Source organism: Pholis gunnellus (assembly GCF_910591455.1).
Source record: "Pholis gunnellus genome assembly, chromosome: 2".
NCBI classification, from domain to species: domain Eukaryota; kingdom Metazoa; phylum Chordata; class Actinopteri; order Perciformes; family Pholidae; genus Pholis; species Pholis gunnellus.
Window position 1 is genome coordinate 15,385,060 of NC_136536.1, and position 16,866 is coordinate 15,401,925.

General features: G+C 42.5%; 1 protein-coding gene across 2 annotated transcripts in view; it reads left to right on the forward strand.

The window, feature by feature from the left end:
* The first annotated feature begins 509 nt into the window (after window positions 1-509).
* clstn1 (calsyntenin 1) overlaps window positions 510-16,866 on the forward strand; it is a 35,999-nt gene continuing 19,642 nt past the window's right edge. For both annotated transcript variants that reach the window (XM_079183081.1, XM_079183082.1), the window contains exons 1-2: window positions 510-727; window positions 14,980-15,102. In XM_079183081.1, the coding sequence (XP_079039207.1) occupies window positions 646-727; window positions 14,980-15,102 (205 nt within the window). In that variant the 5' untranslated portion in view covers window positions 510-645. The remainder of the gene's footprint in view (window positions 728-14,979; window positions 15,103-16,866) is intronic.

Sequence of the window (16,866 nt, forward strand, 5' to 3'; positions counted from 1 at the left end):
CACACAATAAACTGGGAGCTTTCAGGGCCCCCAGAATTCTTGGGTTTTAGGAGAGTTGTCTGCTTTTTCACCTGGTAATTCAGCTTTGCTACCTTGTAGGAACTCTAAGTTAAAGTCTTTATTTTTTTTTATTTTTTTTTATCGAGTTCTGACACAAAAATAAAGAGGGGGTAAATCTCTTCCATGAGGGTTTAGCAGGTCAAATCCTCATCGGATACATTATGTCTACTAGCTAAGTAAACACACTGTGTACTTGTGTTTATGTGTGTATATCCTGTATGTCATTTTCTAACATAACGTATGGTCTCGGTGGTTAGATATCACATAAATAGCTGTCATGGGGGACGCAAGAATGCATAACAAGAAAGGAATGCGTGTGATCCAGTGCGTTCGGATCGTGTCATTCAAATCTCCAACAGCCCCTGAACGCAGCAAACTGCAAAACTGCAAGAGGAGCGGTGATTGAAGCGGAGAGCACAGCAGAGCGGCGGCGGCGTCGACGGCCATCTTAGAGCTACAGTGGTAACAGACACTCATCTTCTGGATTTTATTCTATTGTTGGAGAAACATTCCGCCTGACTGACGGGGGGAAGAAGAAGGTGTTTTTTTTTTTTACTTCTCCGGTCGGTTGAACTCCAAGTCGGGATGCGGTTCCGAGGGAATACACAATTTGCATCCGCTGTCGGAGTGGTCCTCGGACTATTATGTGCGGTGGAGGCAGCTAAAGGTAACTAAGATGGGATTTATACCCCGTTGTGTTGTGTCTCGCCTGTGCGCGTCAGACAGGTTTCTTTGTGCGTTGGACACGTTCCCAGACGCACAGGGTTAAAACCAACGTTGGCGAGGCTGTGCGTCCTGAGGGATGTTCGGTAACCTGTTCAGGGATGGTCCGCTCTGGAGCCGGATGGATGTGGTGGAGCAAGTGCATCCCGAGATACTGCATCCATTCAAATACTCCAAATCATGCACAATATTCTAACGACAGTGATTATCTGTGCGTAATCGTTCATCATTACGCGTTAAAAACGAAGCAGGCTACTTTGGAGATAATATCAAGGCCACGAAACGACCCCCTTCTGTCATCTGCATTCAGTCTATTTATGGGCACGGGTTTCTTTTACTCGCTTCCAAGCAGATTTCTTTTATTTATCATTTTCATTTAGTCTCACGTTCTGCAGAGTTTGTAAGATTTGTATTACTCGCTCGTGTCCAATGCTCTATGTGCTCATCTCGTATATACAATATATTTCAGTGCATCTGAATTCGGTTGAGTGATGATCTTTACCCCCCCCCTCCCCCTTTTTTAAATTTATTTTAGATTCAGTGATAATAAACCGCACATGTTTTCTCTTACTTCAATCAGTGTGCCTAATGCTTGGTTTGGCAACCTTGTGGACGGAGCTTGGTTGGCTACGCATTGCAGATCCTCCTCACGAGCCCCTGTTATGTCGTTGGATTTAATAATTGATGTGCTGTGATCACAGGCTTAAGTAGACAGCCCTCAGTAGGCCCGGGCCTACTTATGATCAGAGACTGTAGACAGACCCGAACGTGCAACTCTTCCTTTGCAATGTCACTGATGAGAGAGAGAGAGAGAGAGAGAGAGAGAGAGAGAGAGAGAGAGAGAGAGAGAGAGAGAGAGAGAGAGAGAGAGAGAGAGAGAGAGAGAGAGAGAGAGAGAGAGAGAGAGAGAGAGAGAGAGAGAGAGAGAGAGAGAGAGAGAGAGAGAGAGAGAGAGAGGAGAGAGAGAGAGAGAGAGAGAGAGAGAGAGAGAGAGAGAGAGAGAGAGACTTCTGTTTGCTGCAGGGCGGTCCTCCTCCAGCTCAGACATGAACACCCTCACTGCGTGGATTTATAGACTGTGTTTTCACGTAAAACTCAATCCACTGACTCCCCGGTGAGAGCTTCCTGTTTCAGGGTGTGTAGAGGTGCATATATTAGTCACTAGCCATATCAGCATGCCTGGGCGGTCACTGTGGCTGGAGGCCAGTGTGTGTGTCTTGTCTTCTTTTAATGTTACACCCTGTTTTATTCTCTACGAACAGGGATTTTAGGGATTATAGATACCCATAAAAAGAGGGTTTCAAATCCAGCCATGTTTTTTTTTTCTTGTAGTCCACAGCTCTGTGAGGCTACCATTTGTAAAGCAGTAACTTCATTTTTCATCAAACAAAAGGGGGGAAAAAAGCCTTCAGCAGTTAGTCCTGGTGGTGTGTGAGTTTAGCTTTTCATGTTGTAGCCAAGTGTGTTTTTTTGTGTGAAGCACACCTGCTCACTTCCCTGTTCTTATCAGCACAGGAGACCTGTGAAATCAGCATCTTGGTGAGGGCTTATCTTTTAACCAAAGGTCGCTCGCTTGATTTGTGCACCACTTCTTGTCACCTGCAGTCCAGCGTTGCGTTTTCACGGCTTGTTGTTTTTTTAAATTTATTACTCCTTGTAGCTGACGAGGAAACATATACTCCTCTGGTTTTTCCCTCAGTCGTTCTTGTTCTTGAATAATCTAGTTTAGGTGTCTAAATTGTTTGGTTGTATCACTAGAGAACAGACTGATCTTTGCCACATTCAGGTGAATTTTTCTTTATGTAAGAGATGCTGATGACGTGGCGATAACAAACCTTGAAGGATCTGTTGGAAAAAATAAAAAAAATGTTTTTGATACACATCAAAATTCTTACCTCGACTCTATGATTCATTACACCGCCAGCAAGGAAATGTCAGTGTGTGTAAAACTGGTGCAAACGCATATCTTCCGTGGCAGGCCTGTTGAAGCCTCGCAGCATTTTAGGCTTTTTAACTCTTTAGTGTTGTCCACCGCTCTTAATGTTTCTTCTCCTGGAGTTTCTCATCTTGTCCATCGTGGATTTTGACACTTGTTTTCTAGGTCTCGTCCGTGTAATTCTTTCTTTTCCTTTTAATGAGCAGCTGCTGTGTGTCTTCCTGCTCTGGAGTCAAACATGAGGTCTGCTGAAATGCACGAGCTTCCGCTGGGCACACACAGCCAGACAAAGGAAAAGCTGACTGCTGGGAAGTTTCTTGGCCCATTCATCATCGAATTAAGTAATTCTAGTTGAACAAATTGGACGCCCTGCTTTGTGTGGCGCTGAGTTAACATATGGGGTCTTCTCACATTGCAGTAAAGAAGTACATATTACAGGTCAGGTGCAAGCGTTCTCTCCCAATCTTCCTCGTCTTGCGTTCACCGGAGAAGCCTTTTATTGATCCACTGAAAATTACATGTCGGTTGCGGTTAGAGCAAAGTATCGGGTCAATATTTTTCTTTTTAAATTGTTCCACCTCCTCTCTGATCACAGCCTCATTAAATATTCTGTTTATTTTATATATCATATATGAATACATAAGACATGCAGGAAAATATTTTACAGATTTCCTTTATTTGTACCATAAATGGCTCTATACTGTTTGTTTTTGTTGGTCTTTTTATCTGAAAAATGCTTCAAATGATCATAATACACACACACACACACACACACACACACACACACACACACACACACACACACACACACACACACACACACACACACACACACACGGCCTTCAAAAACCTCCTTCCTGGATATGAAACTCTATTGACAGGGACCGATCAGGGACCTATAAGAGGGTTCCATTAAGCAAAACGTAAGTCAAGCCATCAGGGACCGAGTTGACCCTCGGGAAAATAAATATGCTCACATTTTGTTGACACCAAACCTTTTTAGCTCCCAACAATCTGTGTGACGTAAGCCATCGAGCTATGTTATGGGAATCAGAAACTATGTGGATGCACACGGCCGACAATGACTACATTGTTCGACTCTCCCATGCAGCTCTTGTAACACTGTTGTGGGCCATCATTCAGCGCCAGTTCACAGACTTCTTTCTCCTCAGAACTAACATCGCTAGACATCAACAGGATGATGGCTAATGACAGAAAATGTGTTCAGTTTCAGATGTTTAACTTTGAACATGTCAGGGCTTTTGTCAGCTGGTGAAACAAAAAGGGAAATGTCAGCTGTCGGCACCGATGTGCCCCTCTAGGTGGTTTTGATTGATAGGACCCATTTCACTTGATGTTTAGTGATCTGCTCCACGTATTTCGCTGTATTGTCACTTCAAGATTCATGGCTTAATCATCATCTGTCATTGAACACAGAGGCAACTAAAAAGGACCTAAAAAATGCCCCAAAATGTGCTATTTTAATTGTGATTGGCTTATGGCGGCTGTCCAGGAATATTAGGGCTTTGTTTAAGGGGGAATTTGGCAAAATCTCCAGTGAGCAGAATCATTGTCACTGAGTTATCACAATGTATTCAAGCGTTATGGCAGTCGGTGTCAAATATGCCCCGCCCACAAGATATTGGCAGCCAATTATTGGATTAAATATAATGAAAGACTGATTTCAAATGATATCAGAGAATGTTGTAAAATGGGCCATCTCTCTGAGATTTGTCCCAATGCAGGTAATCTTAGGGAACAATAAGCCTCCACACCTTTTGGTACAGGATTTACGTGCCCAGTGGAGCCTTGTAACAGGCCCCACGGCTCTACCTTCAGTCCAACCTTATCACTCGCTCTTTGGGTCATGGCCTACCTTGACACCGAGTTCAATTGAAATCTGTAGTAGCTGTAAGTTTTAGTAGCGATATCCTGCTGAAAATCAAGAGAGGTGATGAAGGAGCTTTGCATTGTTAGAGATTTAAAATTGATTATTGCTTCTGTGGAGTAGTTTAACAACTATTGCCAAACATTTCACCCGGTATTGCCCCGAATAACAGTTTACTTGCCCTACACATAGGCCCTGTTCCTTCAAGTTAACTCTTCCATTTTGTATTATTTATTCAGAGATTTCTCAGAGGAACAAAGGGCTCTTAGGCCCAGACTTTAGGGGTTGGGATCTTGACTAAGCGCGTCACAATGTGGTCACTGTTCGAAGGATCGCGACTACAGCCCCTCAAGAATGTGTATGTGAGATAATCCCCCGAAAGTGCTAACTCGTTGAAGCATTTCGATTTGGTAACGTGCCACTTAGTGCTGGAAAGGCAGGCCATGAGAATCCTGGACTCAATTTGGGTCGGTTGTGACTTTCCTGTCATCGGTGCCTCCACTGGCTGAATGGAGTCAGTGAACTGTCAAGAATGGGTCATTCAGTTGTGAATATTAAGTTGTGCCAGATGACTACTAAGAACAAGCTTACATTCATGTGAGCCCTTGGTCCTGATGTTACACATTCATATGCAAAGCAAAAAGTAATATTTAGAAATAGAAACACCATTACGTGTCAGAATATCCAGGATTTTAATTAACTGTGTAATGATATTATTTAGTTAAAAAGTCTGCTAACATTTATTTTACAGAAGCAGCATCTTGTGGACATGAAATTGTAATCGCAAAAATATCCTTTTCTTCCTTGAAACGTCAAAATGGAAATTGAATACTCTGGCGTAATAGCCATCTCATTGTGTTATTGGTATTGGTGTGAGTGTAACAAAAAACAGGCTTCGATTCGTTTATCTGGTTGTGTTACCTCCTCCCTTTATATCCCATTGCTTCCAGGAGGAAAAACTGGCACTGCAGAGCTATTCACATTTGGGCGTGTCCACTCTCAGATTCAGGCTCCATGGGAAACGAGTAACCAAAAGAGCACATTACCTGCCGCAGGTCAGCTGCACCCGTCTGCCTGTGCAGAGTTGCAGCCGCCTCACTCTCACTCCTCCACTCTCACTGGCTCCTTTGTGCCGTTCACACACACACACAGAGAGGCGATTGAGTTGCATTCAAGGCTCTGCCCCCCCCCCCTTTAGAGGAGCACTACGGTCGTCCAGAGTGTGTTGGTTCTGTCGGGCGGTTGAGACGGCGTGGGGGGGGGGGACAAACAAATGTTGTTGGCTGGCAGGCAAACTGAGAGGCTCTCCTGTGTGAGCAGGGTGTTTGGGGAGTGAGGGCCCCTGAGGTCTGGGTTTCCTCTTAGGGTCCCTGGAACAGTCCCCTGTCTGTGGTGGAGGTGGCTCGCGTCAACAAGCTGAGAAGCTTTTTAAGGCAGGACAAACAGAGAAGTGTGCCCACTGTTTCAAAACCGTGAGCAGATTGTCCATTGATTATTCCCCCGGTCCACGGCATTCAGAGAGCCACTCACCAGCACAACTGAAGACGTCGCTTGGACTCCGATTTGCATGCACCTCATACCTTCAACTCGCAATTTCTGTTTGTCGCACTCCGTTTGATATTTCTGTCCGTCATCAATAAGTCCTGAAGGGGCCCTGTGGTTGTTGTCGAAAGCTCCTTCTGGCAAGCACAGGGTCGTTAGAAATCAGTCCGCCGCTGCAATTGCCTCCTGCTCACATACTCCAAAGGCAGTAGGTGTAAGTGGTGCATTTTGCGTATTCGTCTGTGTTTTATTTTTTCGCCGTCTCCCTGGAAACACCTCAAGGTCTAACTATCACCTGAGCACAGACTCGGCCTTCTCTTTTACTCAGTGTGCTGCCGCAACTAATGGGACAAATATGAAAAACAACCTGGCAACAGAGAGGCTTTGATTTAGTCTCAAAGAATAAAAAAAGACAGCCTGCACACTCTGCTTGTAGACCGTGCTGTCAGCCACTTATGTTGTCTGTGATTGACAGGTTTTGCTATTCTTCTATCAAACATTTGCACAATGAGCGTCGACTGGTTATTCAGTATTATTAATCAAAGGTAAATACACGCTGCACCAGCTGCTCCGTATGTGATTTATGTAAACATGTTCACGCTGTTTGCCGTCGGTATGATAGTTTTAATGTAATGTCGTCTGAACTCTCAAAGGACATGTGAGTCACGAGATAATAAAATGGTTGCAAATAGATACTCAAACTATTATTGCGCCTTAAGAGTTGAGTGTTGCTCAGTAACTGAGCGGGGTGCAGTAGAGCTTCACATTTGCATGTAATCAAAGAAGATGAAGATTTGCTGGGCCGTCGGACATCAAAAGTAAAACATCAATGAAGCAGAGCTCGACAGCGCGTCACACGCCTGACACTTGGCTGCGCCATCGTCATTACACAACGTGCCCTCAGAGGCTCCCGGGCATCATCAGGCTCCATCTGATAACTGCAGACTGATCATCTGCTGCAGCGATGCTGCTACAATCTGGAGAGCTGTGTTCCTCTGGCTCTCCCTGGCCGACCAGTAGCCAGCGGCAGTAGTGAGGGTTGTACAGATGCTGGACACGTGCACAGCTTTTTTTTTTTGCTCCACGAAGAGACATTACAGCAGTGACGTGAACGGAAAGATAGTGTGTTCAGGCGTCCTGTTGAATCTCAGGATTAGCGGGACCTATTGTGACCCAAACGTTCCCGCAGGAAGTGTTTCATCACGGTTAATAGGTCAGACTGTAAAGGTTAGGCTTCAATAAAACAGCGAGGCAACCATAAAGGGGCTTTGTCTTTGTGTTCATGTGAATAGTCGGTGTGTTGCCCCGTTCTTTGTGGGTTCGTGAAATAAGTCAGAGATGGCATCGCACTGTTAAATATGTGCCTCCGCAGAAAACGTTTCAACCTTGAAAGCTTTCGTTGGAGATTTATATTTTTGATTGCTGGTGTTGTTGACGGATTTAGCTCCAATATGAGGGAAAATCAACAGATAAACAGTGTTTGTATGCAAAGAGAGGTGAGGCTTATTCAGCCTTTTACAATACGAGACCATTTATTGTCCTGTGAGGAAAATCAGTGGCTGTGCTATATCACAATCAACAACAATGATTTTATGTAAAAGAAGACTTGATTGCATTGTCTCCCATCTTAAGTTCAGCCAAGTGTCTGTGGTAGGTTGAAGGTTGAAGAGGGAATAGCTACTGGCTATGTGGTCTCACACTTTATTTAAACCATATCCATTAAAGATACAATATACAAACTAAACGCAGCTAGAAATAATGTTCATTGATTGTTAAATAACAGCAACACCTTTCTGTATAATGCGATACATTTCAACAGCGCCACAAGCTACACCCCCCGAAACCACGCAGGTGAATAACAGTTTCAACAAAAACCGGAACATCATGACCTCCATGAACGTAGGATGTATTGCAGGACTGTTGTGTAGACTGTGTTAGACCAGCTACTACAATCAATCAACAAAGGGATCTGTATCTGCAAATATGGATCTCTTAAAATTTAATTTGCTCCCTTTTTTTTCTCTTTCGTTCTGATCCGATCTGTGACTCTGATCCGTGTTACGAGCCGAACCGTGAGTTTTATGATCCGTTGCACCGCTGCAAGTAAGCATCATTTTAAGGACCACTTTATTTGAAAGCATTAATGGTCTGTTAAAATGTGCACTTTGGTGCAAAAGAGTGCACAGTTCAGTGACAGAGACATAGAGCTAATCAGTAGATGGCTTGGCATCCTCAGTCACACGTAGCACTTTATCCTCGTCCACCTGTGTCAGATGTCAGCCATGTTTCAACCCTCTCCAAAAAGGTCTTGTTCCCCGAGTTCTCCCTCTGTTTATCTTAAAAGTCGATTCCCTGGTGTTGGCAGGACACCTTTGCTCGTATCATTGTATCATGCTCTCATTAGACGTGCATAATAAAAATGTGGCAGCCTCCGTCGCTTTGTTGCGTTTGACCTTGCCTGTGAATGAGGTAGATGCATCCCATTATAGGATTAAGTGTCATTGGCTATATTTGCTGCGTAACAGGATTGCACACTAGGTGCTGTGTCGTCGAATGTCGGGCTGTAAGTGGGTCCAGTAGCCGGCCATCTGTGCTCGTACAGTAACAGCTTGACATGCGTTTGTCCGCAGCTTCTGACGACTCATTCATTTCTCAAAGGCTATTTTATTTTGCCTGTATCTGCTAAATTAGGGCTGAATGTGTTTGGTACTGGATACAGTATAAAGTAGAGGTCATTTTCTGTTGGATTTTTTTAGATAAAAACATTTTTTTTTGTAGACGTGGTTCATTCAATCGTCAGCGTGGGATGACACTACCGGGTTCATATTTATTATTTAGCAAGAGGCAAACATCAGCCCATTATATCTGTGTATTTATATCCTAACTCATCTAATATTTATACTGAAGCCAAAGGCTTCTCTGTGCTATAAATATGACGGCGGGTCACTGTAGTCCAGTCCTGAATCCCACAATGTATGCTTGTGGGTGATTGATCTGAAATATGAGGCCAGCCCTCTTTTTCTTTATTTCTTTGGCCTTTACTGTTCTCCAATCAGTCTGCAGGAATTAAATGGAACTAATGATGTACCATCATTACTGTGTGTTCCTGAAGGCATCTTGCAAAGCATTTTTTTCTTTTCAGCTGTTGTATTCAATACACAGACATTATATCTTCAGAGGCAGATGCCCACTGAACCACTGTGCTCTTCTGGTCTTTAGTTGTGAAGCATGCTTTAGCCTAAACGGTCCTTTTTTCTTGGCGTAACATTGACCAACAGTCAACGTTCTACATTATTAGAAGTGAAACAATGAATCCATTAGTTGATCAAAAGAAACTAAATCTGCAGCAATTTGGATGATTCATTATTTATTCATTTATCTTTTATTTAAAACATAAATTCTCTGTTTCCAGAGTCTTACATTTTAGGATGTGCGTTGGTCTTTTGAACAAACGTCAAGTAGTAACGAGTAATTTGACGACGTCACCGTGGGGTCCAAGAGCTGATGATGAGTATTTGTGACATTTTATAAATTAAGCAAAAAAAAATGGACAGAATATGTGACACACATCTGTATCAGATAATTAGACAAGACATTTTCATCAATCTACAGTGGATAAGACAACACAATCACTTAACGTTCCTCAAGCATCAGCTGCAGCATGTCGGGGATCTTGATCAGTTTAATGTTGACTATTTATTAGTCGAGAGATTCCTCTTGAATCGTCTGCTTTTATGAGAGTGAAGAGCTGAGTCTGCAGGTTGTAATTGGGCCAGTAGTGAGTATACATTGCGTTAGATGAATTGGTTTTCTAATTAAGTTAAATTAAGAAAATGTCAGTCTTCCTCGATAAACATCCTCAGTGCTGCAGCAGCAGCAGCCGCCTCCTCAGACTGCCTCAGACATTTCAAAGCCTCTTTCCTAATCTCATTCCATCTTAACTCATAAAGCCTCCCCTCTTGATAAAAAAGCACTAGTCCCTCCCTAACAATACAGAGTCTCTCTTATATAATCATAGAAAACTTATCTTCTTGCTAGTATGTAATAAATCACCCAGTTTCCACGAATACGGCTGTCTGTATTTGTGTAAGTAATGTCTTTGTTACTCTGTCAAATCTTCACAGCAGAACAAATGTTCTTCCCATTCACTGCAGGTTTGCAGGGGGATGATGAAGCTGTCCTGTCAAACGGGCCTTGTTGGCAATTTCACACGATGTATGTGAGAATTTCACGCTTTAAATAAAATCGTGCTTTAGATTTCATTTCATCAGAGGTGTGTGTGTGTGTGTGTGTGTGTGTGTGTGTGTGTGTGTGTGTGTGTGTGTGTGTGTGTGTGTGTGTGTGTGTGTGTGTGTGTGTGTGTGTGTGTGTGTGTGTGTGTGTGTGTGTGTGTGTGTGTGTGTGTGAGTGTGTGTGTGAGAGCGCGCAAAAGGGGCTTTGATTGTAACTGTTTGCTTTTGAATTTGTGTATCTTTGACACGTTTTCTGCTCCACTTTTTGCCATCTGTGAGCATATCTGCATCATTTCTTTTTTTTCCAATTGGTTTGTGCTGCCAATCTCAGACCATTGTTGGGATACAGTTCTCTTCCGTCAGACTTTGCTTGACTTCACAGCACAAAGCAGGCTTGTTTCCAGTGGACAACATGCACTTTCTAGAGTAAAACTGTATTTCAAGGACCTTGCTCATCAGTCAAGGTGGAGATAAATGTTATACAAATGGACATGGTGCTTTTCAAATTAAGGGGAAATTGCATTTACCTAGACCAGGCGGGAAGGGCACTTGCAGACAGCCCACTTGGTTAATTCATTTGTGGTTACTGGTCAGGATTAAGCTGAAATGTTTTGCATAAACCTGCAGGAGCTTTGAGAATGCAGCTTGATCTTGTGCTATTCAGTGCCGGTCCTGGTTCAGTGCACCTCAATGCTCGAGGCTGAGAGCTCAAATGTGTCAAATGTGAGGCCCACATGTAACCTGGCTCACACAGTTACTGTGACTTTGTGGAAACTAAAGCAGATTATTGTAGTAGTCTGGCCCGACAGGTCACAAGACGCTCTGCAATGACGATCTATTGGGCTTGATCAATTCAAAACGTTCTTACTCACCAAAGACACGTTAGTTCTCACTACATTCAGTACATTTCTCTAACTCTATAACTTGGAATTGTAACATAATGCTATTATTTAAGGCTGCAGCACATTTAATGTTTATTAAGCCATACGAACATATTTACTTTTTGCATTTTGACAAACTTTGAAGGCTTCTCTTCTTCAAACCTTTCTCACTGGAAAAAATGAGTTTGGTGGGTGACTAACTCCTTTTGGTGCACACATCCCACTAGCCCTGTGCAAGTAGCTTGTAATTCATTTTCGTTGATTGTGTATGCTAATCACTGACTGAGAATTACACTAAATTATGTAAAGACACAGTCATTTGCTTCGCTGAAATTGGATTTGGTAGATTGACATTTACAGTCGCCTGAAAACGTCCTCATCATTCATTGATGCTTTTGTAGGTTTTTCTTTTTCAGTTTGAAGCTCGTAATATAATTGTAGCACACATTGTGTTATTGAACATAAGGCGTCTTCCTATTTATTAGTCGGATGATGAAATGTTTGATGTTGAGGCTTTCTGCAGATTTAATTTTACGATGCAAAACCTATTTCAATTAGGATTTAACTCTTAGGACGTCTGCCATTAATTCTGGATGTACTTTGTATTTTCAGGGTTAGCTGATGAGAAGCGACTTATACAAGTTTATATTAAATGAGGAGTATATCACTTTTATTATCAGACATTAAAATAAACTAAATTGCATGCCATTACGGCAGCCAAAATTGGCCAAAACTGACTTTTGAATATTTGTTTTAAAAAAAAAAAAAAAACACATTAAAAATATTAACTTACTAAAGGCCATATGTACAGTTCTGGCAGCATTATGAGCGCACAGGTGCCTACAACATTTTAATTTTGCAGCATCAGCAAATGCTTGAATGGCACAGTAATGAATCCACTGTCTATTTAAGTAATGCTGCTCGTTGAGATGAATGTTGTACTCGGTGTATCATTGTGTGTAAGTAATTGGATAAACGTGGGCTGGAGGATGTGCTTCAGTTTGTAATGAGGCTGCTAACATTGAGCATTTCTATTCACATTCCCTTCCACTAGTTTTTGGAGTTGTCAGCAAGAGCAAAAAATATGAAATTCATAAGTTCGCCACATGTAATACGTATACGGCAGCGGTGCAACGGATCATAAAACTCACGGTTCAGATCGTAACACGGATCAGATCACAGATCGGATCAGCACAAAAGAAAAAAGTGAGCAAATGTATCTTTTAGAGATCCCTGATCACGTTTCTTTCATTCATTGATTATTATTATTGGCAGATACAGATCCCTTTGTCGTTTGATTCTAGCAGCTGTTTTCTTTGCCAATGTCCTAAAAATCATTTCAACTGTTTTGAAATCAGTAAACCATCAAATATTCTCAATGTTGTACTTTCACTTTGTCATAGTAATTCATAGTGGGTTTTTATCTTCATAAAAACATACAAAGGAAATAAAAGATTGTGTTTTGATTGATTTAATGATGTATTATATTGTGCTTAGAGCTAGTGTGAGGAAGTTAAACAGCTCATAATTCATCTCTTATATCTATTTATGTTGCTGTGAAAGATCGGTGAATAGAAAAGCATATATGGAGATGTCCTGATCGTATATATTTTACTGAATATTGGCGGATAAAGATCGTCGGTAAAACTTTATTTCACACTGTGATGGTTAACCTTAAACTATGTCATTAATCTGCGGTCCACATGCGTGCCGAACCGTGAGAGAGGATCCGTACGGATGGACAGTGGTCCGTTACACCACTAGTACACGGTGGTAATTAAAACTGCCACTGACAACTCATTTTCTATCAATTAATCTCTCAACTATTGTACCAATCAGCCGATTTATCTAAACAATATATTTTCTTCCAATAAATCAAATTGACCATTTTTTATTTAAGTACATTTTATTTTGACAAACTGTCGGCCGTGCCGTTGTACGATGCAGCACAAAACGAAATCTGCCACCACAGACATCTTAAATAGGGACATTGTAATGGAGTATCAAAGTGTGCTTCCCATATTCAGTACACTTACACCTGTTTGTAATTCAGATCAATAGACTCGGCGAGGCAGCATGAAACGCCGTAACACACCAGCTATGTGTCACTGCAGCATGGGCAGCAGCCTATATACACGTAGAGCTCCACCTGCTCACCTGCTCAAGGTTACAGCTGGTGGTCAACTCTGCCGGTGTGTTGATCTGGTGTGAGACATAAACATGTCCAGCTACACACTGCTACACACTGTGTTTACATGCATGCACACAAATACATAGTAGTCAGATAAGGACACTAGTTTGATTTTGCTACACTGAGGTATTCCCATAAGCAGAATTCTTATCAGTTCCGATTTTCTGAGATAATTGAGTTAGTTTGTACTTCTTAGTATTTATTACAAGAAGATGTAATTGCGTATCACACAATATTTTGATGTATGATTTCATCACATCGAAAGATGATAAATTATCATATTGAAAAGTTTTAAATGTGTTTTTCTCATGAGTGCTTTTGGTTGAATAATAACAAAATGGGCCTTATGATGGCAAACTCTTCATTTTAATTTGAGAAGCTCAGCAGTGCAACGTTGTCCCGCAGTAGAATAATTAAGAGGAGAAAATGCTCACCAGGCGTGTAATTGATGTTTAACTTATATGCTAAAAGTCATATAGTTGTCTTATTCACACAGAACATTAATCAAGACATTAGCCATCGGTTGCTGTTGCAGCTTTTTGAGCATCTCAAACGTTTTTTGTGTGCTTTATTTTATCACTGCGAGAGATCTCATCGTGTGCGCTTTCATACTTCCGACAACTTAAATACATTTGGACCCATTGTGCTCCGTGGTGATGAGTTCACCAAAAAGGAGAGCTACTTCCAGGTCTTGCATAAAGGAATAATGTCATTGTTGTCGTCTGCAGCCCTGATTAGCATTTATGCTCCATATGATATTGTGCCTGGTCCAGTGTTCCTATCACCCACAGTGAGCTGTCAGCCAGAGTTAGCCTCACCTGTGCAGGTCAGTAGCAGAGGAAGGCCGTCCTCTCCCTCCTGCTCTAGAGCGAGGACATATTGGTTGTAAGAGAGCTGCATCTCCGCTGCGTCCACGCTGTTTACTAAACCAGCCCAAATATGTCACTCACGGCAGCTTTTTCTGCAGCCGCCAGCTACAACAGAGTCCTGTGTGCAGATGGGATGCTTCCCAGGCCAACTAGCACACAAAGGCAAGCTGTACGCAGCCCCACTGCTGCTCCACAAACTGGCCTGAAAGTCACAGCCAGAGCCTTTTATCATTCATGTCAAAAGTCATTAACTGATATGGATTATGGTATCGTCTGTGTCTTGGACTTTAGGTAGAGTTTTGATGGATCCAAAGGTATAATTTTCCCGCTTGGCTCATGGTTGCCCGTTCCTGTTGAGGGTTGATCTCTTCACTGTGTGTGTGATGCTTCTAAAAATAATATGAAAAGCATCCAAAACGCCATTAAACATGTACTCAAGCTGCATTGGGAAGAAAGATAAAAGTCAAAGTAGCAACTTGAGAAAAGGCAGATGAAATCTGATTATTAAAAGAAGAGGAAAAGAAAGTAAATTGCTCACTAGTTCCGGTGAAAGAAAAACAATTTGCCAACCAGGACATCTCAACTCGGGCCATATTATTTAAATAGACTTTCTTTTTTTTTTTGTAGACACTGACTTTTGCTCTCTCTGTTTCTCAGTCAATAAGCACAAACCATGGATCGAGACGACATACCACGGGATCGTCACGGAAAACGATGACAAAGTACTTCTGGACCCTCCTCTAATTGCACTGGACAAGGATGCTCCTCTACGCTACGCAGGTGAGAGAGGAGGTTTAACGATGCGGCTGCTATTCCTTCACTCCCCCAGCTTCGCTTCACCTGGAATAACTCATTATACAATTAATAAAAAAGAAAAACATACTAATTGCTCTGTACCATTAAGGCTTTGAGATTATGTTACATGTGAAAAAACATTTTTTTATTGTTTTATTTTACCAGCATAGTCATCATAGAAGTGTAAGCCTGATACTAGCCTCAGCGTAATGCTTTCATTTAATTATTGACGTGATTATAGTTTATATTTGAGATTGAATGTTTGTACAAATCAAATGTTAACTCGGTAGTGAATGAGAGAATAACTTTGCTCGTTGTTGAATACTCATTAAATGCACACCTGGGCGTGGACTGTGGCATTTTCATGCCTGCCATACTGACACACAGCTGGCTACCATATCCTCCAGATTGGCCCCTTTTGATATTCAGATCAAAATACTCTCATATACTTTCATGTTTTTCAGCACAGTTTAGTGTGCTTTATGTACCAAGGCGGCGTTCGCTCTGGGGTTTTTAAATCACACCAGGATTGACTCTGGCAAACATTCAAAGCACCGCAGCGCTGGAAATGATTTTCCACCATTTCACATCACATGAGCTGTGTGTGAGCTTTAGTCTGCGAGTCTCTTCACACTCTCGCACTCTCGCGCTCTCGCTCCACTTGATAAGGACAATTGAAAAGATTACTACTCCGATTCGGCAAGTCTGTCTTTAACGTCCATTTGCCTACCAGAGGAGATGCCACATGTAATATCCTTCACAAAGTTATGAGAAATCTGATTGTTCTCAAGAGCTGACCGGTCCGGCAGTTTTTAAGGTGGACAGCTTCAGCATTTTGTGAAGGGCCGGGAGTTGGAATAGTATGCCCATTCTCTGCATGATGCTTGTTTCCTTTCACAGTAAATTGGCGGTGAATACAGAGCTTGGTGCTCCCACTTCTTTTAGCTGGGGGCTCCGTTTTTTCGATAAGCGGGGGGCTTTGCAAATGGGCCGCGTGTCCCTGTGAACCGGCTCTCTTGAGACGGAGCAAGCAATCTGGCTTCACGTGTCAGTAAGGGTGACCAGCGTTGTCGTGCCGGCCTCCTTCTCGTAGGTTCCACGTGTGCCAACAAACAAGGTTCACTGTAAAGCTGACCCGCAGGCCAAAGAAGCCCAATCACAAGCTCTCATGTCAGATTAGTGTGAATGTGGGAATATTTAGCATGAATGAGGATCTACCACAAGGTAACGTGAGAATGAGCTCAAAAACGAGCCGAGAACACAACGTAGGGAGCGTGTTCCCTCCAGATCTGGGTTATTTCATTAATGTAGGCAAACGCATTGGCCAGTTAACATTCTCCTATTATAATTCACTCTATGTATTCAGTGGAAGCGGTTAAATGACCACTGCAGGTCGAGCCTCTGAGGTCAGTGGCGTAGCAATCGCTGTGATGGCCGAGCCCCCGAGCTGAGCCGAGAGGCCTGTGTGACCGGTGAGAAGCGGAGGAATTCCTGAAGCCCTGGTGTGAGCTGAGCCATTAGAGCTGTGCTGAACACGGAGGCCTTCAACTCCCACTGCATGACTGGCCCTGAACAGCAGTCGCTAATGTGAAATCCATTTCTAATTGTTGACGAGGTGAAAACTAAATGACCGGGACCAACCCACGGGAGGCCCTGGCAGGGCTTTAAAACAAAACAGCTAAACAGAAAAGGACTTCATACCGTTCATCATTTGGAAGATTGTACTATGAGGTTGCTTCTTATCTCATA